Here is a 26,790-nt window from a genome sequence, read left to right on the forward strand (position 1 = left end):
TCACGTTTTCCACTGTTGTCCAAGAAAGAGGGATTTGGTTAGGGAGAGACACTGGAGAAGCCAGACACCTCAGGAGGGGGGCCCTCTGATTGCTCGTAGTCTGACGTATGCCGGCTGTGTTGGGTTGGAGTCCTCTGAAGCAGACCCTGAGTCAAGGCCTCGCGGTCACGTCATTGGTTTGGGAGGTGCAGGGGACACTGGCGGGGAAGTGGAGAGGTAACACGAGGGAGAGAGGGCAGCCTGGAAAGGGTGTGGCATTAAGCCACCGGCCACAGGGGACGGCTGAAGCTTCATCCCGCAGAATTGCCGGGGCAATGGTGTAAAACCCCAGTGTCCAAATTAGTCCCTGGGAAGTGTGAGGGAGCTGAGGTTTCCAGACACCGAGACTGAAGGGGCACAGGTTAGGGGCGGTGTGGGGGCGGGGGACTGTGTTAAGCCCTAAGCACTTCTGACCTGCCGTGGTACCGGAAAAGGCCGTCAAGCACAGAGTGAAAGATGCCCGTAGCTAGAAGCTTGAGGAGGTACATGGAGATGATTGAGGCCTGAGAGATGTGGGAGCCCCAGCAGCGTCTTCTACACTGACCAGTGCCCACTGGCTTTGTAATTACTGCACTCGCAGTAAGGTCTGTCCAGGCGAGGGGCCCTGGGGAGTCTTTTCAGCTTTTGTCCTGAGTCGAGCATTTCCTCTTCTGGTGAGTTCTCAGGTGGCGGAGGAGCCTGGGCCGCGGGGTCAGTGACTTTCCAGCTGGGTGTTCTTTTAGTGAACTCTCTTCAGAAGGAGGTTCAGAAACATTCAGCTGACCTTTTGCTCCAAGCGCTGGGCCCGACTTTGGGAGGGAAATAGGACTCCTTTTCACAGAACTGCCTCCTCTTTATACTTGAGCTGAAAGTTAAGGGTAATATTTTAAGATCCTTGGCCCCTTCTCCTCCTTGACATTTTTTTATGTACTTCTCTCTTTCGTGTATTCATTTTACAGAGTGCTGGCTAGGAGCAGTGCGTCGCAGGGGACAGACTTGCGAAAGTGTGGCCATTACTCCGCCAACTCTCAGCTGGTGTAAGGGAGGTTATGGGATTAGAAATACGCATGGATGTTATGGGCTGAATTGTGCCCCAAATTCATCCGTTGAGGTCGTAATCCCAGCACCTCGGAGAGGGATCGTATGAGACATAGTGTCACTACAAGGGTAATTAACTTAAAATGGGGTGATTAGTGAGTCCTAAGCCAGTCTGACTGGCATCCTTGTAAGAAGAGGAGATTAGGACACAGACACACACAAAGAAAAGGCCGTGTGGGGACACAGGGAGGAGACGGCCATCTGCAAGCCAAGGAGGCCTCAGAAGAAACCAGACCTTCCCACACCTTGATCTCAGACTCCCAGGCCCTAGACCTTTCTGTTGTTTCAACACTCTGGTCCGCGGCACTTTGTGAAGGCAGCCACAGCAGACTAATGCAGTCCACAGCTGGACCGTAAGGTGGAGGGGGATACACATCACGCGAGAAGTTCTGATAGAGGGCCGTGAACGAGAACGTTCCGAGGAGGGAGAGTGGTTTTGCACCTGGGATGCATTTAAACTGAGACTTCATTAGGGCCCCTGGGTGACTCAGCCCCTTGAGCGTCTGACTCTTGATTCCAGCTCAGGTCATGATCCCAGGGTTGTGGGACCAAGCCCCACATCAGCCTCCACGCTGAGCGCGGACCCTGCTTGAGATTCTCTCTTTATATCCCTCTGCCCCTCTCCCCCGCTTATGCTGTCTGTCTCTAAAAACAATTTTTTAAATATTAAACAAATAAACGAACTGAGACCTCAAGGCATGTAGCGCAAACGAGAGCTACAGCCTTTCTTTATGAGCATGAGGCTCGAAGCACAAAGCTTCTCCACTGCCTCTGAAACTTACACTGGGTCATCGTCCTCTCTGTAATGACAACAGCCACTGTTTCTTGTCCACCTTGGGCCAACACTGGCTTATGAGCTGACATCGTTTCTTTTTTTTTTTTTAATTTTTTTTTAACGTTTATTTATTTTTGAGATAGAGAGAGAGAGAGAGCACAAACAGGGGAGGGTCAGAGAAAGAGGGAGACACAGAATCTGAAACAGGCTCTGAAACAGGCTCCAGGCTCTGAGCTGTCAGCACAGAGCCCGACACGGGGCTCGAACCCACGGACCGCGAGATCATGACCTGAGCCGAAGTCGGACGCTTAACCGACCGAGCCACCCAGGCGCCCCAACTTGACATCGTTTCCAACCCCCACAATGACACCTGTTCGAGGCAGAAGTATTTCTGCGCTGCACGTGCAAGAAAATCCTGCCCTCGGAGAGGCTGGGGAACTTGCCCAAGGTCACCCAGTGACTAAGTGGTGAAGGTGGGATCCTTCCTGGGACCGGTCTGACTCCAAACCAACACAGGAGCGGCCAACAAAAATTCAGCTCAACCCGGGCCACTGTACTGGAGTCCTAACGTGACTAATTTGGAAGCAGCTCACGTTGAGTATTCTGAGCTGTGTGAAAAGACCGTCACAGCCTCAGTGTCGTGCCTTTTATTTATTAAACCATAAAATGTTACAGTGGGTAATTAACCCTGGGAAGGGAAATGAGGGAAACGGAGGACCTGGCAGACGAAGCCGCGGAAATCCGAGGAACGGCTCTAATAACCGCCGGTTTCTAGCGTCTCTACAGCACACACAGTGAGGCAGGTACCCCCGGTCATGATTTACGAGTATTAACCCGTTTAGACTTTACAGGAGTGGTCTGTCTTCACTCGAGGTGTTAAGGTAGAGATGACACGGGCAACTCATCTGTCCACTCAGCGTGTGCCAAGCGCCGTGCTCCAGATACAACCTGAGCCGCGCCAAGCCCCTGGGTGTCATTCCCTCGGGGATCAGAGTGCAGGCGGACCCCTTCTCGGGTTCTCTGAGCGCCGGCTGATGGAAACCCAGGGAAAACAGCATGACCTCCCCCTCCTCCAAGCTCACGTGGAGTTTCTGCAGAGAGAGCCCCTCAGCCTAGCTTGTTGGGTGGTGACCCCCCCCAAGGAAATAAAAGGACACAATTCCTGTCTTCAAAGGATGCGTAGTGTGGAGTATAGGCGGATGGCTTCCCATCGCTTCCTACCAGCAACCCCTAAGTGCCACCTGCACCTCTAGAAACCTTTCCAGGGAACAGTTGTCCCAGCAACACCCGTCACCTCCGTCTTTTGATTCTGCACATCCCGGTCCGTCGGAATGGACGGCTTCTTTGCAATGACCTTCTGGGTTTGTTTCCTTGTGGCCACAGTCCATCCCCACTCCTGCCTCTTGGTTGGCTGCCTCTTGGTTGGCTGGTTTGTATCTTCATCCTTCATTTCATTCCTCGGTTATTACCTTTCCCTTTCTTTTAATTTTTTTTTTTACATTTATTTTTTTGAGAGAAATAGAGCACAAGTTGGGGAGGGGCAGAGAGAGGGAGACACAGAATCCGAAGCAGGCTCCAGGCTCTGAGCTGTCAGCACAGAGGCCGACGTGGGGCTCGAACCCATGAACCGTGAGATCATGACTTGAGCTGAAGTCGGATGCTTAACCGACTGAGCCACCCACCCACACGCCCCTATTTTTTTTTTTTAACTTTTTAATGTTTATTTATTTTTGAGAGAGACAGAAACAGAGACAGAGACAGAGTGTGAGCAGGGGAGGGGCAGAGAGAGGCAGAGAGAGAGGGAGACACAGAATCCGAAGCAGGCTCCAGGCTCTGAGCTGTCAGCACAGAGCCCGATGCAGAGCTCGAACTCATGAGTTGTGAGATCATGGCCTGAGCCAAAGTGGGATGCTTACCTGACTGAGCCGCCCAGGCTCACCTTTCCCTTTCTTGAAGCTTCCTCTGGGGGCAGGTGCTGGGCCTGGGCCTCATCCCTGCTGCTTTTCTTGACCTCACCAGTGCTGACAGTCACTGGATATCGATTTGGCACTTAGGAAACGTCAGGTCATTATTCCAGATGGGTTTGTGGTGTTTGGAGCCCACCCTGCATGTCCGCGAAAGGTAAGTGAATGAGTTCCCTGTTTCCTGCCCTCCAGGAGAGCGAGGCATGCTGCCTGGAAGAGCACACTCCCCTTTCCCGGCAAGAGAAGCACCTTCCAGAGATCTCGGAAGCATTTAGAGAGCAAGCAGTGCACGGCAGTCTGTGCCCAGGATCATATCTGGGGCTTGCTGGAGCTGAGGGATGGGAATAATGCTACCGTGCGTTGATCGTTACATCTTCTTGTTAAACATCATCTTCCTGATGGTGATGACGATTGATTGAGCATGACCCTGGGACACCTGGGTCTGAGCACTTCACATGTATTAACTCACCTCGCATACATTAAAGCGTTTAGAACAGAATAAGGCACTGAGCATGTTGCTTCTCACTGTTTTCTCTTGTTGTCTCTGAAAAACTGCATAAAATAGAGTCTCTGCTGATCCAGATTCCATCAGTAAGGTAACCAAGGCTCAGAGTAGCATTGGCAACAAGGCCTAGGCCCGTCCCCCAGGGATTCTGATGTAATGGGTCAGGGCTGGCTGGTTATTGATATTTTTCAAAAGGTCCCCGGGAGATGATGATGGGTAATTAAGTGGAGTGGGGGGGTCGCTGACGCAAAGCGGCATAGCCGGATTCAAACTGCTGCACCACACGGTAATAACCTCATACTGTGTGATAGCCGGCACGAACAGGAAAAAGATGAAGATTCACCCAGCTCCAGCGGTGGGGGGGCGGTTGTTGGCACCCCATCAAATACATCAAACCAGACTGACTCCTGGGTGGGAATATTAAGTACCAAAGAATCAGCTGATTGTTGTAGCTTACAGGTGCTTCTGCTGTGGCCTTAGCCCAGCACCATCTGCCCTTGGAGCTGAGAGCAGGTGTCCCAAACCCACCTGATTAGGCCATGACACCAGGGTTGGTTTAAAGACAGGTTCCTGGTTTTACCCAAATCTCCTGATACCCGCTCTAGGGGAGGAGCCTGAAGTCAGTGTTTTTCACACATTTATGGTGGTAAGTTGGGGAGACTGTGGGGCCCAGGCCCAGGAAGGGAGTCCGGGGTCATTCAAGATGCCCCATGTGACCCTGAGGGCATGTGTACCTGAACTGCCCACTCCAGCACTTTGGATACCTCATTTAACAGGTACTAATATCACAAACATTGTTCTCCCACCTCTGTGAAAATCTGCCATCTAAAGCGATAGTTTCCAAACTTTTGGATTTCCCAGAGCACACAGTTGCAAGAAAGTAACCCAGGGAACGACACAGAGTCTAACGTTTATTTTGCCACCCAAGGACATTTAACACCCATCATAACAACAACACCGTATTAACTTTGTCCCCTCTCACGCACATACCACCCCCCTCTCCCCACCAAAAGGATAAACTGAACAAATTTCACCTCATGGGAAACTCGCTGCACCCTACTTTTTCTGTCTTCCTTGCAGGGTGGTCCATCCCCATCACTGGACCACCGTTGAGGGAACTCCCTCGGTTCACCAGTTTACCTACTTCTGACTGGGCACCTGTTGCATGCCGGGTCCCCGGGTGGAGCTTGCCAGAGAACGGTGGGCGTGACCTCATGGTTCCTGCTCTCCAGGAGCAAACAACGCCGCTCAGGCAGGGCTCCTGTGGGAGCAGATGCTGACAACGGGCAAGTGTGGGCTCCAAGGCAGCATGAAGGAGGGATGAAAGCACACCCAGACCTGGTTATCAAGACAGATTTCCAGGAGGAGGCAACATCCAGGCAGACTTGAGTCCCATGAGCAGAGGAGTGAAGGGAATAACGTTCTGGGCAAGGAGGCATTGCCAGGGAGCTCGAGGCAGGAAGGGGGAGCATGAGGCTTCTTCTTAGGACTAGAATGGCCAAGAAGAACAAGGCATGGGGCCAGGATTAAATAACAGGACCACATTAAGAGGTTGGAATTAACATGATGGGAATCCAGGAAATGCAGGTAAGCAAGAGATGACCCCATCCAATTCTCAGTTTAGAAAGGACACTTTGGAAACTGTTGCTTTCGGCTGGGGTTCAGCGTCTGATCCTCTACTGTGTAAAGACCACACTGTGTCACTTTCCCTCTAATTTCCCCCGTTCTGTCCACACCTGATTAGCATCCTGATAAGAACCTTTCAGGAAATCCAAATATATGTTCCAAATGTAAATTCCAGTTGTTTCTCTAATAAACACTCAAGTTTTATGTTCCTGGCTTGTGTGGATCAACCTCTCACTTGATTTGCGCTGTATGGAGTGTTAATGTTCTCAGTTGTGGTTAATCGCTCATGTAACTTTTTCTGTTTTCTTGATGCATGCTGCCTCTGCCTTACTCTCCTCAACTCCTCCACTGCCTTGACTTCCACAGCCAGAAAATGTAGTCTTGACCCTGAAGGTAAAGTCCTTGTTTGCTGTTTCTCGTGACTCTGTCTAAAGCCAAGGGGTATGAGATGCTTCTGCCAGAACTTCCTGTCCTTCCACTGTCGTCTCCGTTGTGATGGTGTTTTAAATGGCTCCTTTCATTTTTGTTTATGGAATCGTCATCAGTCTTCTCTTCCAGTTTTAGTAGTTCACCAAAGAATAGCGACCCACCTCAGCAACTTTCCATCTTGATCTTCTCCTCGTAATCCACAAAGTGTTCTGGAGATCCTGGCATATCAGAAACTCAGGTCTTTGCGAGACCTTGGCCAGACTTCACCCAGAAGTGAACTCTTGAGATGACATATACCTTGATCCTGATACTGTTTGACATAATATTGAGTCAGTAACGTTGGAGAGGTTGTGTATAAAGTGTGAAAATTGTACTTGGAGGTAAACATAGTGCATTTAGAACATTTTGAAAACACCTTCTCTCCTGCATTTGTGTTCAGTGTCTTCTGGACTCAGAAAGGATTTTAAATCCCTTTTAAAATAGTAAATAATTGGGACACCTGGGTGGCTCAGTCAGTTAAACATCCAACTTCGGCTCAGGTCATGATCTCACTGCTCATGGGTCCGAGCCCCGCGTCAGGCTCTGTGCTGACAGCTCGGAGCCTGGAGCCCACTTCAGATTCTGTGTCTCCCCATCTCTCTCTGCCCCTCCCCCGCTGATGCTCTCTCTCTCTCTCTCAAAAATAAATAAATGTTAAAAAAATATTTTCAAAATAGTAAATAATTTAGATCATTTTCTGGGAAATGATAGGGAAATAGAGAAATAAGAGTTTGGAGTATCTCAATTGGCTGATGATGTGGGTCCTCAAGGGCAGGTTACAAGCACCAGTAGGTAATGACTCTCTGTGGCCATGGGGTAGGGCTTGGTTTAAGCGGGAGCATGTATTTGATGAATGAATGAAAAATTCAACCACTTTTTTTTTTTTAGCATTTTATCCTTAATCTCAAAGTACATAATATTCAGGTGTCATGTGCACCTCGGTCCTCTTAGGCATTTGTCCACAGACTTAATTACTATTGACTGAATATTTGCTGTGTGCTGGGCACTTGGCTGGCTGTTTTCACATTCAATCGTTTAATTATCTGACCCTCACAATATGCTTATGACCTTAATGCTAATTCCGGTTTAGGGAACCAGAAGCCCTCCCCCGCCCCTACCCCGTGTAATTTAAAGCAGGTCTTCTGACTCTCAGTTCAGTGTTAAGACCTCACATTCGTTTCTAGGAACAACACTTGTGTCTTCTTTTACTTCGCTCAGCTTGGCTTCAGAATCTGTTGTTAGCGAGCCAGTCCATTAGTTGTAAACAGCCAGCCTATAATTGTCATTCTTTAAAAAATGTCTTGCTTTATGGAAACATGAGTTGCAGTAAGCTCTAGTTTTGTCATCCAGGGGCATTAATTTTTTTTTTATCCCAGAATAAAGCCAGCAGTGATTATAAAAATATATTTAGGTCACATGATTGTATCCAGAAGCCGTGCTAGTTCCTAGAAACGTAGGGAACTGTCTGAGACACGGGCCGACAAGCCCAGCCTCACCCACATGGCATGAAAAGACCATTTATTAAGTGTCTGCTCTGGGCCACATACTTCCCCTGACACGTTATCACTGATCAGACACTATCTGTAATGTTCACAATGACCTTACAAGATGCGTATTATTACTCCCAGCATACGGATAGGAAAATAAAGTGAGTGGCCAGTGATTAACATATCTGACTCAGAAAGTCTGAGCTTTTTTCCTAAATTTAGATATATTCCAGATTCTTTTGTAACTGTGGGTTTGTCATTAATTGATCTGATCTGAACTCCTTTGAATTCTTAATAACTTCTACTGGTCCTGTCTTTCTGGTGAAAAGCATCCTGTCATGTAGATTATTCATAATGCAAGTATTTCTGCCAAAATTTGTTACACCATTTAAACACAAACAAAATATCTTTGGGGTTTAAAGTAAGTCATTTGCAACTTGACCCTGCATTTGGACATTTTACTGTGAGTTGAAAGAAGATAGTAATGACTTGTTTACACATTCTGATAACTCCAATCTCTGTTACTCCTTTTTTTAAAATAAAAATATTTAATGTTTATTTCTGAGAGAAGAGAGAGAGACAGAACATGAGCAGGGGAGGGGTAGAGAGAGAGAGAGGGAGACACAGAATCTGAAGCAGGTTCCAGGCTCTGAGCTGTCTGCACAGAGCCTGACATGGGGCTCGAACTCACAAATGGTGAGATCATGACCTGAGCCGAAGTTAGACGCTTAACTGCTTAACCGACTGAGCCACCCAGGCACCACTCTGTTACTTCTGTTTCAAGAAGGAGCATCAAAATGGAAGCACACACACACACACACACACACACACACACACACACATTAAGATTCAACTCATGGTGGCAAGTAGGTTAAAAAAACGAAACAGGTACACTGTGGAATGTTCTACTTGTTATTTTGTGTTAGAGGACATGCTGTTTCTTTTGTTTGACTTGCAGATTATCTACTATGAAATCGGGGTCATCATCTGTGCTGTCCTGGGACTGCTCTTTGTCATTCTGATGCCCCTGGTAGGGTTCTGCTTCGGTCTGTGTCGTTGCTGTAACAAGTGCGGTGGAGAGATGCACCAGCGTCAGAAGAAGAATGGGCCCTTCCTGAGGAAGTGCTTTGCGGTCTCCCTCTTGGTGATTTCTATATTTATAAGGCGAGTAGAATCTTGGGGGACAGGTGATTGTGTTTTGAACTGTTCAGCCCATGCCTTTAATACAAAACAACAACCACCACAACACAGCCATAAAACAGAAGAAGACAAAAATGCTTGTCCGGGGTGGTTCAAAACAATGTTACCATAACCAGAAGTTAGGGTTGTCATCAGGGTGCCAAGCCAACCCTTCGGTGCTTGTTTGTGTCGAAGACAAGCTGATAAATCTTGGCCTGCAGAAAGCCTTTACCCCGCAGAACAATAGCTCCTTCCTTTAAAAAAAAAAAAAATTTAATGTTTATTAATTTTTGAGACAGAGAGAACATGAGCGGGGGAGGGGCAGACAGAGAGGGAGACACAGAATCTGAAGCAGGCTCCAGGCTCTGAGCTGTCAGCACGGAGTCCGCCGTGGTGCTCGAACTCATGAACCGTGAGATCATGAGCTGAGCCGAGGTCGGACGCCCAGCCGACTGAGTCACCCAGGCGCCCCAGCAGCTCCTTCCTTAAATAGCTGTTTGGAGACAGGCGGCCTGCAGAAGGCAGAGAATTTGCTTGTTGATTTGTGCATCCAAAGGGATCCTGAAGGATGGGTGCAGTCCCTGAATCGGGGAATGTGAGAACACTGTAGAACAGAATTAACTTTCTAATAATAAACCCACTTTTCCTGAATTTGCAGTTAAGCTGCTACCCTCTGCGGAGGCCTGGAACACACTTCATAATTTAGGATGTGTTTCTTCTACAGTCCCTTCTGCTCCGTCAGCTTTCCAACTGCCTGACAGATCAGGAGTACACTGCTGATTTTGCCGAGTCCAAATCAGAATCCTCGGCTGAGGATTGTGCTGCACGTTAGGGGTCCCCTGGTTGTGATATTTGGTCATGGTTCCACATTTCCTCATTCATTCAGCCAATGAATGTCATGACATTTAGCGACAGAAGTAAAGTGCTTATGATGTGAATAGTGCTAGGCCCCAAGGAGGCACAGAGACCGTGAGGACTGGCATTCAGCCTCCTCCTCGCTGTCTCCTCCAAGCACCGTGTTTGCTCGGTAGCTGTAAGATTTTTCTGGTTTCACTAAATAACTGATGTTCGGGAATTTAAGCAGAAAACAGGATTAATCAGAACAATTTAAGCTGGCCTACCAGCTGAAGTTTTAGATGGAAATCAAGAAGAAAAGTTCTTCAATTGTGGCTATTAGTGGGATCCTGGTAAGACCTACGCTTTGGGGTGATCATTCATTGGAAGGCGGTATACCTAGGGATGCCTGGGTGGTTCAGTTGGTTAAGCTTTGGACTTCAGCTCAGGTCATGGCCTCGTGGCTCGTGGGTTCGAGTCCTGCGTCAGGCTCCATGCTGACAGTGCAGGGCCTGCTTGGGATTCTCTCTGGCTCTCTCTTCCTCTCTCCCTGCCCCTCCCCCACTCACGCTTTCTCTTTCAAAATAAATAAATAAACTTAAAAAAAAAAAAAAAGGAAGGAAGTATTGGAAGGGACTGGACTGATCCCGAAGTGCTGATATGAACCAGTCCCCAAGAGAGATGAATTGACAGAAGCAACTAGCAGACCATGTATATATACAACATGGTCCCTACGACAAAAACAAAAAGGAGAGAGACACAAACACTTGGTTATATTTACACAGAGCCTCTGTAGTAGGCTTGCCAAGACCCTGACGCAGTGGTTGCCCCTGGGAAGGAACTATGGTGGTTGTGGAGGGTAGGAAGGAAATCACATCTCACGGCATATAGATTTTTTTTTTTGTCTCTTTTGAATTACCTACCATGCCTCAGGTATTACCTACCGACTTCATTGCACCAAAAATTAAACTTGAACAACCAAACAAAATCTTCACAAAAAGCTTAAAAGGCAGTGCATTCCACTGACTCCAGGGCAATCGTTTTTTTTTGGAACAAAGACACACTGTTGCTGCAAATAGTTAAATAATAGACCTTAACGGTCTATGTGCAAACAGGACCCAAGTGAATGCATTGCTAATTTCATGCACCCTTGTTTGACCACCAGGGAGTTATTTTTGTTTTCTCTGTCTCTCTGTCTGTCTCTCTACTTCTGTCTGTAAATAATTTGTTTCTGCACATTGAATTCTGAAGAGTGGCTTGAGATCAGGTCAATGGTGATTTCATATGTCCCTGTCTCTCTGCTTTGTGTTTGAAGTCTTTTCAGGAATGCACGGATCTTACAGCTATGGAAGTGGTTACCTCCTCCCAGCTACCAGGAAAGTGTTAGTTGCAGTCCAACGAGAAGTCAGACCCAGCAGAGATCATTGTGCATTTCTTTTAAGCCTAAAACTTCCATCTTTCATTCATCCAGAGACTTGGACAGCCATGCTTCTCCCTCTGTAGAGGCATACCCTGAACATCCAAAATGAGGCCCACATGACAAAGTGTCATCTAAAAATACTCGCCATTAGGGCTTCTTGTTCACATGATTACTTAATAGTTAATAGTTTTCACTTGATATAAATACATGTGATATAATTTCAGGAAAAGTCTTTGTTGCATGTAGTTAACCTATTTACCCAGATAAATGTTTACATATGTAATAATGGACTTCCCAGGTTTTTTTGAATGAAACACATATTCTATATTGGGTTTCTATTTTTATTTTTATTTTTTAAATTTAAATCCAAGTCAGTTAACATATAGCGTATTAATGGTTACAGGAGTAGAATTTAGTGATTCATCACTTCCATATAATACCCAGTGCTCATCTTAACAAGTGCCCTCTTCAGTGCCCATCACCCATTTAGCTCATCCCCCGCCCACCTGCCCTCCAGCAGCCGTCAGTCTGTTCTCTGTATTTAAGAGTCTCTTATGGTGTGCCTCCCTCTCTGTTTTTGTCTTATTTTTCCTTCCCTGGGTTTCTACTTTTAAATTGGGCTTTTATTTACATTACGTATAATTATGTGTCACATATGTCATACTTCCCCCGGAACTGTTTGAATTATTTATATTACGTTTAAAATACCAAAATATAATTAACAATAAAGCTACAAAGTTGGAAATAAACTTGACTTTCATTTATATGTGAAATGAAGGTGACAGGTTTTTTTTTCTTCAGAACTCAGATCCATCAAACAAATTTAGATAAGTGGTTTTTTTCTCCCCAGGGATATTTTAGTTTAAAAAATACATGCTGTGATTCTACAGCCTTGTATACATTCAGTTTAGATATTTTTCCCCACTCAAGTAAAACTTACTAAGTTAAAACCCATAACTTCAAATTTCAATATAATTAAAACAAAATTGATCACCTATTTGAGGCCAAGTGACAAATTTAAAACAAATTTTACATAATACATTGAATTTATATATGAATTATAGACAGCTCTAAAAAGGAGTGCCATTTGAGATTACTTAGTTTACTTTAAATTCACACTAGAAGTTTAAACTTCTTGGCTGGAAGTGTAAAACTTAGAATCGCTATCATGATGTCTTTTGAAACCTCTATTTGTTCGCAAGTATTTTCAACATCATGAGTCAAATACTAGCTGTATATTCTTTGCAAAGTAATCAGAACTAGCCAAAGAGGTTAAAGACCAAGGGAAAGTGAAGATTTCTGTTACAATTCGATAGAAAGGAGAGTAACAGTATGTCCACGAAATCATAGGAGATAAAAATAATAGTGGAAAGAATGTCAATAAAGCTAGGAGGCAGAAAGAGAAGAAAAAGGAGATATTTGCTTCTGGCTTACACGGACCTCAGCAGAGATCGGGTCCTATTGATAAATAATCTTTGGGTACGATTTTTTTAATTTAAAAAATTTTTTTTTTTTTTGGATATGATTTTTTTGTAAACCCAGAGCAGTCTGCTTGCCTTTTATCAGGCTCAATTTCATTTTGTGGCATTCCACTACATCACAATTAATACTGACGTTGGTTTTTATTTTTTTTATTTATTTTTTTATTTAAATTTTTTTTTTTTACGTTTATTTATTTTTGAGACAGAGAGAACAGAGCATGAACGGGAGAGGTGCAGAGAGAGAGGGAGACACAGAATCGGAAGCAGACTCCAGGCTCTGAGCCATCAGCCCAGACCTCAACGCCGGTCTCGAACTCACGGACCACGAGATCGTGACCTGAGCTGAAGTCAGGCGCGCAACCGACTGAGCCACCCAGGCGCCCCCCGACGTTGGTTTTTAAATGCATCTTCAGTCCTCTTATTTTTCATCCATCCTTTTTTTTTTTTTATTTAAAACAAATGAAATCTTTTTTTTAATTGAGAAAGGCATAGGTGTTAAGGAGAAAGGTCCCCTAGTACATATGGAATATATGTGGTCATGTTCTCTCTCTGAGCTTTACCAGAGGCAGCTGTGGAATGTTAGAATTCATAGACGTTGACATATGTTTGTGTAAGTCTTTTTGACCATCAGCAGAATTGAATTTCCATCTCTCACTGTAGACTGTTGAAGCAGATGTGTGTTACTCCAGAAAAAGCCAAGTTTCCTCTCCCTTCTTTCTTTTACACTTTGTCATCGCTGCATTTTTTAGAATTCCAAAAGGTTATGGACAGTAACAAAAGAGGAACAAATAGCCATATTTATTTTTCCAGTATATTTCTAAGTTTCTGACTACAGCAAACCAGCTTTTCCAGTTGCCATGGTGAAAATTGAATTCCAGTCTCTTTCAGGAAGATGGCTGTTTTCAAAATTCATTTTTTTAATTAGGATTGTGATGGTCAATTCCTGGCATGGAGGCCACAAGGTTCTAGAAAAGAAACTGAGCATGCCTGAAAATCATGAGACTTTTCAAGATGTGAATGAGAGAGAGAGAGTTATTTAAAATTAAAATTAAAATTAAAAAACTATCTTTAAAAAACAAGAGATCAGTTATAGACTGAGAGCATTTATTTGGCAATTATTGGCTAATTTCATCAAGTCAGTGGAAATTGGTTAAAAAAAATTGCTACAAAATTTTACAGGGTTAACCTCAGTTTTTAAAACTTTTAAGTTCACTTTTTTTTTTTTAATTTTTTTTAACGTTTATTTATTTTTGAGACAGAGAGAGACAGAGCATGAACGGGGGAGGGGCAGAGAGAGAGGGAGACACAGAACCAGAAGCAGGCTCCAGGCTCTGAGCCATCAGCCCAGAGCCCGACGCGGGGCTCGAACTCACGGACTCGAACTCACGGACCGTGAGATCGTGACCTGAGCTGAAGTCGGACGCTTAACCGACTGAGCCACCCAGGCGCCCCAAGTTCACTTTTAAGTGTATATGCGAGAAGATTGGTCTGTCCATTAAAAAATAAAAATTAAAATTCCTATATTTGGCTAAAAAGTTCAAGAGATCTTGTACCGCATAAAAGCATATGTTCTTAATATTTTTTATGTCAAATGCCAGATTCCCCTTTTTGTGTGAGACAGTTCCCTCAGTGTTCTCCTATTCTAATAGTTGGCTGACACATGTGATTTTTTTTCTGCTTAAAAAATATATTGAGGGGGCACCTGGATGGCTCAGTCAGCGCGTGACCGACTCTAGATTTCAGCTCAGGTCATGATCCCAGGATCGTGGGTTCAAACCCCGCATTGGGCTCCGAACTGAGCACGGAGCCTGCTTATGAGTCTCTCTCTGCCCCTCCCCCACTCACACACACGTGCTCTCTCTCAAAACAGAACACTAGACAAAAAAAAAAAAACAAAACATATTGCATAATAGGATTTTCTAAATCAAGGGCAACAAGAAGCATAACTTCTTTATTCTCTATTTGTGTTTAAATGAGAGGTTTAAATTAGAGATTGCAAATGGAGACTGTCAGTTGGTCTGCTTAGTATTTAGAGGTTTTTTTTTTCCCTTAGTAGGTAAAATTTTATCTTTTTAATAAAGTCTTTTTATTTATTTTGAGAGACACAGAGACAGTGCAAGTGGGGGAGGGGCAGAGAGAGGGAGGGGAGAGAAGCCAAGGCAGGCTCTGAGCTGAGTGCAGAACCCCACTCAGGTCTCGAACTCACGAACTGTGAGATCATGACTTGAACCCAAACCAAGAGTGGGACGCTTAACCGACTGAGCCACCCAGGCATCCTTTAGTTGGTAATATTTTAAAGGGGGAAATTTTACATAAGAATACAGATTTCTGGATTTTTGGAATGAGTGGAAAGTCTGGCAGTGCAGAGCATTTGCCCCCACCCCCACCTGCCACCTCCCAGCTCCTAGCGGTTCATATCGTAGGTTTTGCCCTTTGTGGTTTCTGTGCAGGCATTTGAATTTGCCATCCTTCATATAAGATTTACAATGTGTTATGGGTCTGAAAATCAGCTCTGAAAGCTGCTGAATTTTATTCCAGAATTCTGTGTAGGACAGTTTGGTTTTTCAAAAAAAGATCAATGCTTTCATTTTAATTGGATTCATAACTGATTGGCAGAAATGTGGGTCTTTTTAAATATGTTGCATTGAAATTCAGTATTGTTTTGCAGAGTTGTATTGCATTTCATTTTACTGATTGATGATCTTTTGAGTAAAGGCATCTATCCAGTAAAGGAACACAGTTTATGACCAAGACTCTCCAAACATAAGGCTAATCTTCTAAATGGATCAAGTGAAATAAAGCCCAGTCTTTAAACCCACTTTCACTGAGCACCCCCCCCCCCCACCCCGTGGACTAGAGACCCATCGTTCACCTAAAGTTGACAAAGAAGCAGTTCCCACCTCTTTCTAGGGAAATTAAATACAAGGAGAAATAAAGACAAAATAGAGTATGAAGTGAGCAATGGCCCATGAGAATTTCAGGGAGAGCGCTCTGGGAGTTCGGGGCCAGGAGGTTCTTCTTCCGTCTAGGGGGTTCGGTGAAAGCCAAGTGGACTTGGACCTGTGTGTTTCTCAAGTTCATTCTACCTTCTTACATGACAAAATCGGTCTGGAGCATGATGGGTGACCATGTGGACACGCGGGGGAGAGAGAGAGAGAGCAAGGGGCCCCAGCGTGAAATGCTGGGGTGGGCAGGTATACTCAGGTGTTAGCACTGACTCGTCATGGGATGGAATGTTTGAAACTGGACCTGGTGCGTTGCTACAACCCAACTCTTTCCTTTATTTTTCTGTTCACACTACTCCAAAGTCCTTGCTTTGGGTCATTTGGCCTCATTTGGCATGGGTGCATCATTTGATAACTATTACTTTTATGCTATATTGCCTGCCTCATGAGTACAAAGGTAGACTTAAGACTGGCAAAGATGGATTGTAAGGTGATCGTTCCAAATGGCACAGATTATTGTTAATATGCTTTTTTTTTTTAATTACCATCCGCATGAACCCAAACCTTAGAAAAAATCCTGGAGGGGTGCCTGGGTGACTCAGTCGGTTAAGCGTCCGACTTCGGCTCAGGTCATGATCTCGCGGTCCGTGGGTTCAAGCCCCGCGTCGGGCTCTATGCTGACAGCTCAGAGCCTGGAGCCTGCTTCAGATTCTGTGTCTCGCTCTCTCTCTGACCCTCCCCCGTTCATGCTCTGTCTCCCTCTGTCTCAAAAATAAATAAACATTAAAAAAAAAAAAAGTCCTGGAGAGCTTGTGGACATCCATTACCCCTCTCCTTTGCAACAAGAGAAGTACTTATCCAGTTTAATTTTCAGTTTTGCAGTACTGGCTGAAACTCAGAGAAGGAAAGTGACTTCCCCAAGCTCCCACGGTGTAAGTTAGTGGCAGGAGAAGGACCAGAACCCGAGTCTCATGTTCCTACTCCAGTACACGTTCCACGGCAACTTGTTAACCGTAAGAAATACTTTTCAACACTGTGTATTCTTACAGACTTTTTTTGGCTTCATTTGGCAAACGTAATGTACCTGTGTCATACTGCTCAGGGCAAATACGTTTTATGCGAGACCAGCAATGAACCAATGCTGTTTGGAATGAATCGTGACTATATATAGGGTGAATGATTATCCCCATTTCCCAAGATGGAGAAGTTGCCTGAGAACATGGGACTCTGGGTGCAAAAAAACAGGCACTTGGCCACAGTGTTTGTCTGTTACTTACAAAACTTTGTTCTGGAAACATATCCACATCTTCCACTGGATAGTTACAAACAAAAGATTTGTTGTACATTTCCGTAGGTTTACTGTTCTGTTAGGAGTTTGTGTAATTCCTTGCTGCCATCTAGTGGTGAAATGCACAAGAGCCTTAGTAATTCCCAATTTTCAATGTAACATTTTAATGTTGGAAGGCTCCAACACAAAAACCAGCTGGTCAAATTAACTTAAGTCAGGAGATTGTTAGTAACTAGTTAGCATTAAGAACGCTTAAAGTGATCAAATGCAGACATCTTAGATGAATTGAAAACTCTGTTTTTAATTTTCATGTCCAGTAGCTTTCCATGAGCAATGCCTTTCATAGTGTTTTTTAAACTCTTTTATTTAAGTCTATTTTACATAGACTGGAGCATCCATATCATAAGTACGTAGGCGTCAACTTCCATGTCGTGAACGTGCAGATGATGTCATTAGCCACCCCTCCCCAAACAGAACCACTGAGTTTTAGCACCATCATTTTCTCAAGGTGGTACATTATATAAAATAGAACGATAACAATATGTATGCTTTGTTTACAGCTTCTCATGTGGCATTTTAATACTAAAGTAACTCATGTTTCTTTTTAACCTGTAAAATAAAACTAATAGAGACAATTAGAGAGATCCCTGCCTTTGGAGGGAGCAGAGGTATGCATGGGAGGTGCGTTTATGCGTGCACTGTGCAGGAGGATGCGCCGCCATATTCACATGTGTGCAGGAATGGGACTCTGACGCGCTCTGTCTTATAACCTTTGTTCCTTCTGTTTCCTCCACAATTTCTTGGGAACATTGTTCCATTTATAAGATTTCCTATTCAACAGAACAGCATATCTTAAATAGGTATGTGCCTCCTCCAAGAGGACCGAGTCCTGTTTTGTGGCCCACGTGTTGGATTATGGGATCTTGGCAGGAAGGCTGTGGCAGGGGAAGAGTGCCTGGTGGGGAGGAGGGTCCCGCCGTCGTGGGGCCTCTGCTCAGAAGCCCTGCTCCCCTCCCATCTACAGAGCTGCTCTGTGCCTGGACAGGTGCCACGGGTCACACACTGAATGCTCTCCTCTTCTCTTCTTCATTTCCTGCAGCATTGGTATCATCTATGGTTTTGTGGCAAACCACCACCTGAGGGCCCAGATCGAAAAGACTCGGAAACTGGCAGACAGCAACTTCAGAGACTTGAGAACTCTCCTGAACGGAGCTCCAGCGGTAAAAACCACACTTGTGCATCCGTGATGCTTTGTGTTTGGGCCTCTCAGAGTCCCTGTATGTATCTGGGAGCCCCTTTGGATGTCTAGAGACCCAGTAAATCAGCATAGACAGGTGCTATCCTCATCTTATAGATGAGGAAATAAAGGCCCAGCAAGTGATTTTCAAAAGAGTATAAAAGCGTAATTGCAGAACTGGTGTCATTATTTTGTTATTTTATTTATTTTACTTTATTTTAAGGTACAACAGGGGATCCTGGGTGGCTCAGTCGGTTAAGCATCTGATTCTTGGTTTTGGCTCAGATCGTGATCTCATGGTTTTGTGGGTTCAAGCCCCACGTTGCACTCTGTGCAGACAGTGCAGAGGCTGCTTGGGATTCTCTCTCTCCCTCTCTCTCTGCCCCTCTCCCACTCACACTGTCTCTGTCTCTCCCAAAATAAATAAATAAACTTTAAAAAAGTTTTTAATTATTTTAAGGTATAACATAAGATTATAATACTTATTATAAAACTGCTTAACTATCTTAAGGGTCTCGTGATTTTTTTTATTTTTTATTTATTTATTTATTTATCTATTTATTTATTTATTTATTTTTTAAACGTTTATTTTTGAGACACAGAGAGAAAGAGCATGAACGGGGGAGGATCAGAGAGAGGGAGACACAGAATCTGAAACAGGCTCCAGGCTCTGAGCTGTCAGCACAGAGCCCGACGCGGGGCTCGAATTCACGGACTGCGAGATCATGACCTGAGCCGAAGTCGGCCGGTTAACTGACTGAGCCACCCAGGCGCCCTAGTGATTTTTTTAAAAAGAAAAATCTGGGTGCTATTGTCCTTTCCTTTGGGAATACCTGCCATTTGTGTGCAGTTACTCCTGTCATGAAAATTTTCTGCTTTATAAATACCCATTTGCTAGTATCTGTACAGTTGTGTAGAATTCCTCGGGAAGGGGACACTGAGACACATGCATGCACACACACACACGCATGCACATGCACACACATGCACACACACGCATGCACACACACATACACGCACACTCAGAAGTTGTTTTGGGGAGAAGGGGAACAGGATGGCTGGAGGGCACATTTTTTTCTGTATCCCAGAAGCATGTTAATGTCTTGCCTGTACAAAATACTGTTTTTAAAGATATCTGAGCAGAAAGCAGCTTAAATAATTGATGCTGAGCTGATGGGTACCAGAACGTGCAGAAGGATGCCTTCCTGTTGAATTCACTAATCAGAGCCCACTAGGATCTTTTTCACACAGAAATGCACTCTTCTAAGTTTATTCTACCAAAACAATACTAACACATTAAATATTGTATCAGTTTTTAAAAATGTGGTCGGAACTAAGGGCACCTGCGTGGCTCAGTCAGTTAAGCGGCCGACTTCGGCTCAGGTCATGATCTCGCGCTTCGTGAGTTCGAGCCGCACGTCGGGCTCTGTGCTGACAGCTCAGAGCCTGGAGCCTGCTTCGGATTCTGTGTCTCCCTCTCTCTCTGCCCCTCCCCCGCCCTGCACTCTGTCTCTCTCAAAAATAAATAAACATTAAAAAAAAAAGAGAGAGGTGGATCTGTTTCCAACCCCTTGAATCTGGTCTGTGCCTGTGACTTGCCGTGGCAAGAAGAACGCAGTGCACGTGACCCTGGCCTCAAGCTCCCAGAGACTTTGCAGTGTTCGCTTCCGTTCCCTTGCTGCCAGGACCATCATGTGAAAACACCCAGACTGGCCACTTAGAAGATGAGAGGCCATGTCAGGAGAGGGGCCCATTTGTCCCCAGGGGAGCCAGCCCCGCCCAGACTCTCAGAATCAGGAGAAAGTATAAATCATGCTTCCTGAGCCAAGAAGTTTTGGAGTGTTATTAGGAAGTCTGGGTATCAGAACATATAAGCGTCTTTAAGAACCTGCTTTATTTTTTTTTAATGTTTGGATTCAGGATAGTTTTTGTATGTTAAATCTCTTTTTATTGTGGCTTTGAACTTTAGAAGAGGTCTCATGCAATTTTACTTTATTTTATTTTTTTAGGAAATCAGCTATATCCTGAGCCAGTACACCACCACTAAGGAAAAGGCATTCTCAGATCTGGATAGTGAGTAAGACTTAAAATTGCCTCAAATTCATTTGTTTGTTTGTTTGTTTGTTTTGGCTAGAAGGTGCGATGACCATCTCCCATAAAACATGGGCTAAGGGATAAAGTGTGCGATGTCTACAATGTCTTCATGAAAGTTGGAGCAAAAGAGAACAATTCCCGAGAGTGACAATTTGCAGTTTGTTACCTGATGAGTAAAGCCCAGCTTTTATTGTAAAAATGCTTTTGCTTTCTTTAGTCAGAAGTGTTTGTTCTTCATTCCCCTTGTGACAGAGGAGATGCGTCTCTGTCAGGTCCCCTGTTACAGACAGCAGTGGGCTCCCCAGAGAAACCAGTGGGCTTCAGAAATCGAGGGGCGGGCAGTGCTGGTCCCTGCGGGTCCAGGAGGAGTTCACACACAGCCTGGCTCATTGGTTCTCAACCAGGAGCTGGTTTGCCCTCCAGGCGACATGTGGCAACATCTGGAGACATTCTGGTTGTCCCTACAGTGAGGGTGGGGACAGAGCTACTGGCACCTGTTGGTAGCGGCCGGGGATGCATCCAGACACCCTAGGACACACAGGACAGCCCCCACAACCAATTATCCAGCTCAAGACATTGATAGTGCCAATGTTGGGAACCCCGGGCCTTGCTGGAAAGATTAGAGATAACGGTTGCAGCTCAACTTCATCAACATTGTGTTTCCAGGACAGGTCCCGCCCCCACCCGCGCTAACCGCTAACCGAATGCTGAGCATTCCTGTGAATACTTTTATAAACCAAAAATGGCGTAAAGCAAAGAAACAATTACCGTTAATGTATACGGGAAATGTTTTGAGCGTTCCCAGACCCCCAAAATCACCTCTCTTAGGCCTTCCTGATACCATGGGGCACATCTTGCTAACGGATGCATACGACTGATGGAGTTACAGCCCAGATGCTCACAGACAGGGCTCCGAGCTCTGGTGCTTGCGCCTGAGATGCTGGGTGTGGTTCCCGCGGAAGACGCTGGGGGGCGCCACTCTTGCTGTCTCTGATTGGGCTCATCTCGCTGCAAAACCAGCAATGAGCGATGCTTTCATCCAAGCAAAAATCCTTTACCTTAGTGAAAACTGGTACTAACGTAGGTCTTTCATAAAGGCTAAACATGCATAATCTGAACTTCCGGAGAGCCGGGGACACCTGCGCGTTTAAATGCCGAGTCCGCAGGGATGGAACTGCGGGTGTGGGAACTTTGAATAGCGTGAAGAAAATCTCGGCAAGAATCAGCACTTAGCGGGGGTGGAGGACGAAAAAAAGGGGCCTTCGGGGCAGGCGAGACCACAGATGGATGACTTTCTAGGAAAGGGAAGTCCCACAGGGGGAGGAGAATGCAGGTAAGGGGTGGGGGGCAGAAATTCGTGGATCCTACCCTCATAGCCCCTTCTGCTTCTTGGGATTTAGATGTTAAATCATTGCTAGGAGGCGGAATTCACGAACAGCTGAGACCTAAAGTGATCCCCGCGCTTGATGACATCAAAGCCATGGCAGAAGGTAAGCACCGTGCCGGAAATGGGCGAGAGAATATCCCCCCTGGAGGTCTCCGGCTTCCCAGGATCCCGCTCCCCCTTTCTCGTTTTTCCTGGATGCGGACATGCCCACGGGCCACGTCTAGACACACGCCGTGGCAATGGTGTGGCTTGTTGGTTTGTTTGCTTAAAAAGCTTGTGCCTGAGAAGTTGTACTCATTATCTCAAAGTCCTTTGAAATAACAACAGCAGAATCCGATAGGAGCCTGCCACCTCTTTTCGTAAATACAGTTCTAGAAAGGCAGCCCCGCTCCTCTGGTGAGGTGGCATCTAAGGTGGCTTTCACACTGCGGCTGACAGCAGAGTTGAACATTGGCAGGACCCCGTGGACCACAAAGCCTAACTATCTATTCTCTGCCCCTTTACACAAAAAGCTTGTGGGCTTTTGCTATAGAAGATGAGCAGCCTAGAGAATTTTAGGTCTGGGGTGGGGGTGGGGTCTATTGGTTACTCTTTCCTTTTCCCTGGAAAAAAACACCTTTGGGAAGAAGAATCTGCACACGTTTTAAGACACCACAGACAGTGATATAAGTGAGCAGATGTGCGGATTTGAAGAAACTACATATTCAATTGCAGTGAGTCAAAGCTCTCCTAGACGCTTCCAAATGTTGAGGAGATGTCTGCGCTTAGTATTTCATAGAGAGGACAGTGTCACCTACTTGCCACATTCGTCATTCAGCCACCGTGAATGTGGCTGTCATGAGCCAGTATTCCTGAGAAGACTGGCCACAAAGGAAGGAACAGGGTAGAAGTGAGAAAATTATGCCCGCTCGTTTTGGCGTTCCTCCCTGACACCCCCCACTTAAGAGTTCAAAGACTCAGGTGATGTATGGAAACAGGGTGATGTGCAGAACAGGCCAGGAGTTGGTAAGATTACTTTTAACCAACTGATCAGTCTTTCCTTGCTCTCTCCTTGGCCCTGCAAAAGGTCTACCTGCAACTGAAGGTGTGACCTCTGCTGTTGATGCCTTAGATGCCCCCCCCCCCCCACCGCCCAACACCTGTTCTCCGCATCACCAACCATGTCCTACCAATGCAAGGAAACTGAGGCCCAGAGAAGGGATGTGACTGCAAGCATCCATGCCTCCTGCCTTCCTTTCTTAGAGTTTTACATGTAGCCCCTTCCTTCCTCCCTCCCACCTTCCCTCCCTTCCTGCCTTCCTTCCCAACCTGGCCCCTGCCTATCATTCCAATCATTTTTTGTCTCAACCCTCCAGCCCCCAAACCTTCCATTCCAAGCCATGAACCTCAGTGTTATTCTTCTGTGGGTCTCCAAAGGCATCATTCCCTCCCAGACCCTTTTACTGCGTGTGCTTTCTCTGTGTGAAGTGCCACAGGACCTTCCCAACATCTTCTTACTACATACCAAACCACAGCTAAGTGTTCTGTTCTCTGCACGCTTCACCTCATGTCTCCTTTTCCCGGCCCAGAGCATGACAGCCTCCTAATTTCTGCTCCTTACCTTGTGACCCTAAACGTACAGCTCATTTGTGGTATTTACAGCACCGCCCCCTACCCGCCCACCCCCCACCTTGCTCCTTAAGGGCAAGACGTGTTGATATCGCTCATGTCTCTATTCCCCTAACTTGTGTCTGGGGACAGCCCAGCAGTGTCTGGCCTGGAGTAGGTTCTCATTTCTGGAACGTATAAAGAAAGGCCTGAAGCCCTTACCTTCATTTTCCAAGTTTGGAATCCTGTAACTTCACTGGTTATAGAGTAGAAAATGGATTATATTCTTTCGTAGTCCTGCCTCAGTTGCGAGGCAACTCCTTTTGACTTCATGAGCTTCCTGATCTTTTACTTTTAATGTCTGTAATCATTTGATTTTTTTTAGTTGCTTTATGCAACTATGTGCCTTATGGATATATCTATTTATTCAAATCAGGGTACAGTTGTTTTCATTTGCTTTGGGAACTTTGCTGACAGTTCTTATACTTAGAGATCTTTGGGAGGTGCCATTGATGTGCTATCAATGCCAAAGATCGTTGAAGTGGCTTAAACAACAGGAAGCCTATCACACAGGACAAGATATTGCAAGTATGGCAGTTCCAAAGTTGGTGGATTCGGGGGTTCAGCATTGTCAAGGAGCCTTCATGCTCTTGCCCCGTCCTGTGGTTAGTAGGAGATATTACATCACCACCAGGATCAGACTACGGAAGGAGGTAAGGGTCTGTTGGCTCCTCATTTCCTCACTGGGAGAACCATCACTCCTGGAAAATGCCAACCTTCCACTGCCCACATCTCTGGCATTGCTCTTGCTGATGATCTGCCACACCCCCTCATTATAGCCTTGTATGTCTTCACCAATGGATTGAAGATGATGTGGGCTGGCTCTGTGACGTTGACAATCAGATGACTCCAGTCATCTCTCTTGTCTTATTTTAATATCTCTTCAGTAACTATGTGCCATTTCCCTGACACATATAGAACATCTGTCTCTATCTGGCTTCGAAGTAAGTGGATTATTTGCTCATGTAACTGATATCTGGCTTCAGGTAAGGCTTGATCTAGTGGTGAGATTCTCGCCACCCAGCTGTTCTCTATAACGCCTATATCATTCTAATGCAAACTCCCCCTGTAGTTGCAAGAGGGCTGACACCAGCCTCATCACTACTCCTCCTCAACCAGATTTCCCTCCAGTTGGGCCATCTGGGTTTCTACGGCCATCTGTGGACCAGTGCTACACAGAGGAAGTGGTTTGGCTAGAGGTAGTCAGGCCCCACTCCTTAAGCCAGAGGTGGGACCCATGTTATTGAAACACAAGTCTGCTGCAGCACAGGAGACAGGTGACATGGTTTCCGAGATGCCAACCACCAAAGTTCACAGCAAGTTTTTGTAGAAATGATTGGCTATAAAGTAGTATTTAGAAAGCTTTTGAGTGTTAAGGGCCTGCCACATTAGCAGGTACTTTTCCTAAACCCTCTTAGTGCTCCCAAGAGCTCTGTGCAATGGGTGGAGTCACCTCCATCGTACCAACTCAAGACAGTAAGGTTCAGAGATGATGTAACTTGTCCAAGACCAGGTACCTGGGAAATGGTGGACTGGGATTCAGATGCGGGTCTGCCTATAAAGCCTGTGTTTCCTGGTCTGCACTAGATGGTATTTGGGTACATTTGAGAGTGTTAAGATGTAGGGTGTTTCTGTGCTGTCCATGTAGGGTGTTTCTGTGCACAGAGTAACTTTGGGAGAGGAGTTAGAAATCTGGAGTTCGAGTGTGCTGTGGCCACAGGATGATGCCAGGCATTTGGAAAATTGGTCTTCCAAGATCTCCTCCAGCTCCAAAATTATGTGATGGTAAATTCTGTGCAAAAATATATGAATGATGTAATGTGCTTGGCATGTACCTTTACTTGTGGCCCATCATTTGCCCAATCTTCAATGTTTGAATTAGAATTCTCTTTGGATTAAAGGCAATTAAAGCGGATTTTATTTTTCTCTTCAGTGCTTCCTGCAATAGGGTTAAAGTTTTATTTGTCTTTAAGACAGCCTGAGTAAATTACAGTTCAGCTTCTGGTGTTGCCAGAGCTTTTAAAAGTATGCTTAATAAACTGCTTTGACAATATATTTTTGTCCTTGAGGGGTCACTCTCCTGGAGGTAATGCAGGACCAGGTCAATGTATGGAGTAGACAGAGGAGACCCTTCTTCAACCTCCCTGCTCTAAAAATCCATTTAATCTATTACCCTCGGACAGGGGACATATCTGATACGAAGCTGCTAAGAACAGATACTACGCTGGATCTTAGCCAAAAGGCTGAGAAGCGATGCTTTGACAATTTTGTTGCTTAAAATTCTTTGCAGCTTTCCGTGTTTAGTGGCTTTGCAGAGAGCAGAAACATGCATATTGATTTGTGTAAATCTTATTTGAGCTTCAGATCAGGACCTACAAAGGAAATGTGCTATGAGCTGGTAAAATGCTAATTAACCAAGATTGAGAATCTGAAATATCTTTCCAGTGACTTCAGATGCATAATATACGTGGTCTTGCTAGGTCTGGAATGACTCCCGGATCCAGTAGATACTTTATGGACATAAAATGCTTCAAAGCCTTTGGGGAAAAACGTATATTTATTACCTCTGAGTCTTTCTCGGGTCTGACAGAATAGTGCCCATAACCCAGAATGTCTATAGACCTCATTTCAATGGACACACATATTCTGGACCATCAATTTATTTTATTATCCATCATTTTAGGTTATTGTTTATTTCTTGCCTTAAAAATTTACCTTACCTCTAAATGGAAAGGACTATGAGGGGTAAACCACATTAAAATGTGAGGTATGTATTGTGTGATGTGCAGTGTGTTTTGCCACACTCTTTTGCACGGCCATGAATACAGAGCTACACAGCTCAGAAAAACCAGGATAGCAAACAGTTATCAAGGATTTCCTAACGCAAGCACGTGTCCTAGGCTGTGAGGCTGCCCACATAGAACCGATGGACTCACTGCCATGGAGGAGCTCCTTCTGATCGATCCGACCCCCACCTTTCATGATGACTGTGGTGGTGGTTTCACCATTTTCAGATAAGGAGATTGCTAAAGAACATTCAGGATTCAGTTTCCGGTGACCAGAAAATAGCAAAGCTGGGATCTGCACCTACACCCGCCTGAATCCAAAACCACGTTCTTGAACTGTTGCTCTGTGTTTGATTCCAGCTATTTGAATATTCCTAGCAAAGCTAGGTCTGGGCGTGATCAGTGTTTATGTGTGTTAAAACTGCTCGGGGCTGAAGATGCCAGCTTGTTGGGGCTACAGCCCCTTTTCCTGCCGTTACTGCTCCTGTGCAGGCCACTTAATGCTACACCTACATGCCCTGTTGTGTCCCTGAGTTGGTTCTTGCTCTGTC

At 45.3% G+C, this 26,790-nt stretch overlaps 1 protein-coding gene and 1 non-coding gene across 12 annotated transcripts in view; one reads left to right on the top strand and one right to left on the bottom strand.

The window, feature by feature from the left end:
• PROM1 (prominin 1) overlaps positions 1 to 26,790 on the top strand; it is a 112,256-nt gene that overhangs the window by 48,048 nt on the left and 37,418 nt on the right. For 9 of the 11 annotated variants that reach the window (XR_006296212.1, XM_043572905.1, XM_043572907.1 and 6 more), the window contains 5 exons: positions 6,353 to 6,379; positions 8,900 to 9,105; positions 18,188 to 18,308; positions 20,335 to 20,398; positions 21,820 to 21,909. Coding sequence is in view for 10 of the 11 variants with exons in the window: in XM_043572905.1 (XP_043428840.1) it covers positions 6,353 to 6,379; positions 8,900 to 9,105; positions 18,188 to 18,308; positions 20,335 to 20,398; positions 21,820 to 21,909 (508 nt within the window). In the remaining variant the exon portion in view is untranslated. The remainder of the gene's footprint in view (positions 1 to 6,352; positions 6,380 to 8,899; positions 9,106 to 18,187; positions 18,309 to 20,334; positions 20,399 to 21,819; positions 21,910 to 26,790) is intronic. The other 2 variants (XM_043572914.1, XM_043572912.1) reach the window with 1 other exon arrangement.
• On the bottom strand, positions 25,519 to 25,708 carry LOC122479303. Its single transcript, XR_006296346.1, has one exon. It is a non-coding gene; the product is annotated as a U2 spliceosomal RNA (small nuclear RNA).

Source organism: Prionailurus bengalensis, chromosome B1 (assembly GCF_016509475.1).
Source record: "Prionailurus bengalensis isolate Pbe53 chromosome B1, Fcat_Pben_1.1_paternal_pri, whole genome shotgun sequence".
Classification (NCBI taxonomy): domain Eukaryota; kingdom Metazoa; phylum Chordata; class Mammalia; order Carnivora; family Felidae; genus Prionailurus; species Prionailurus bengalensis.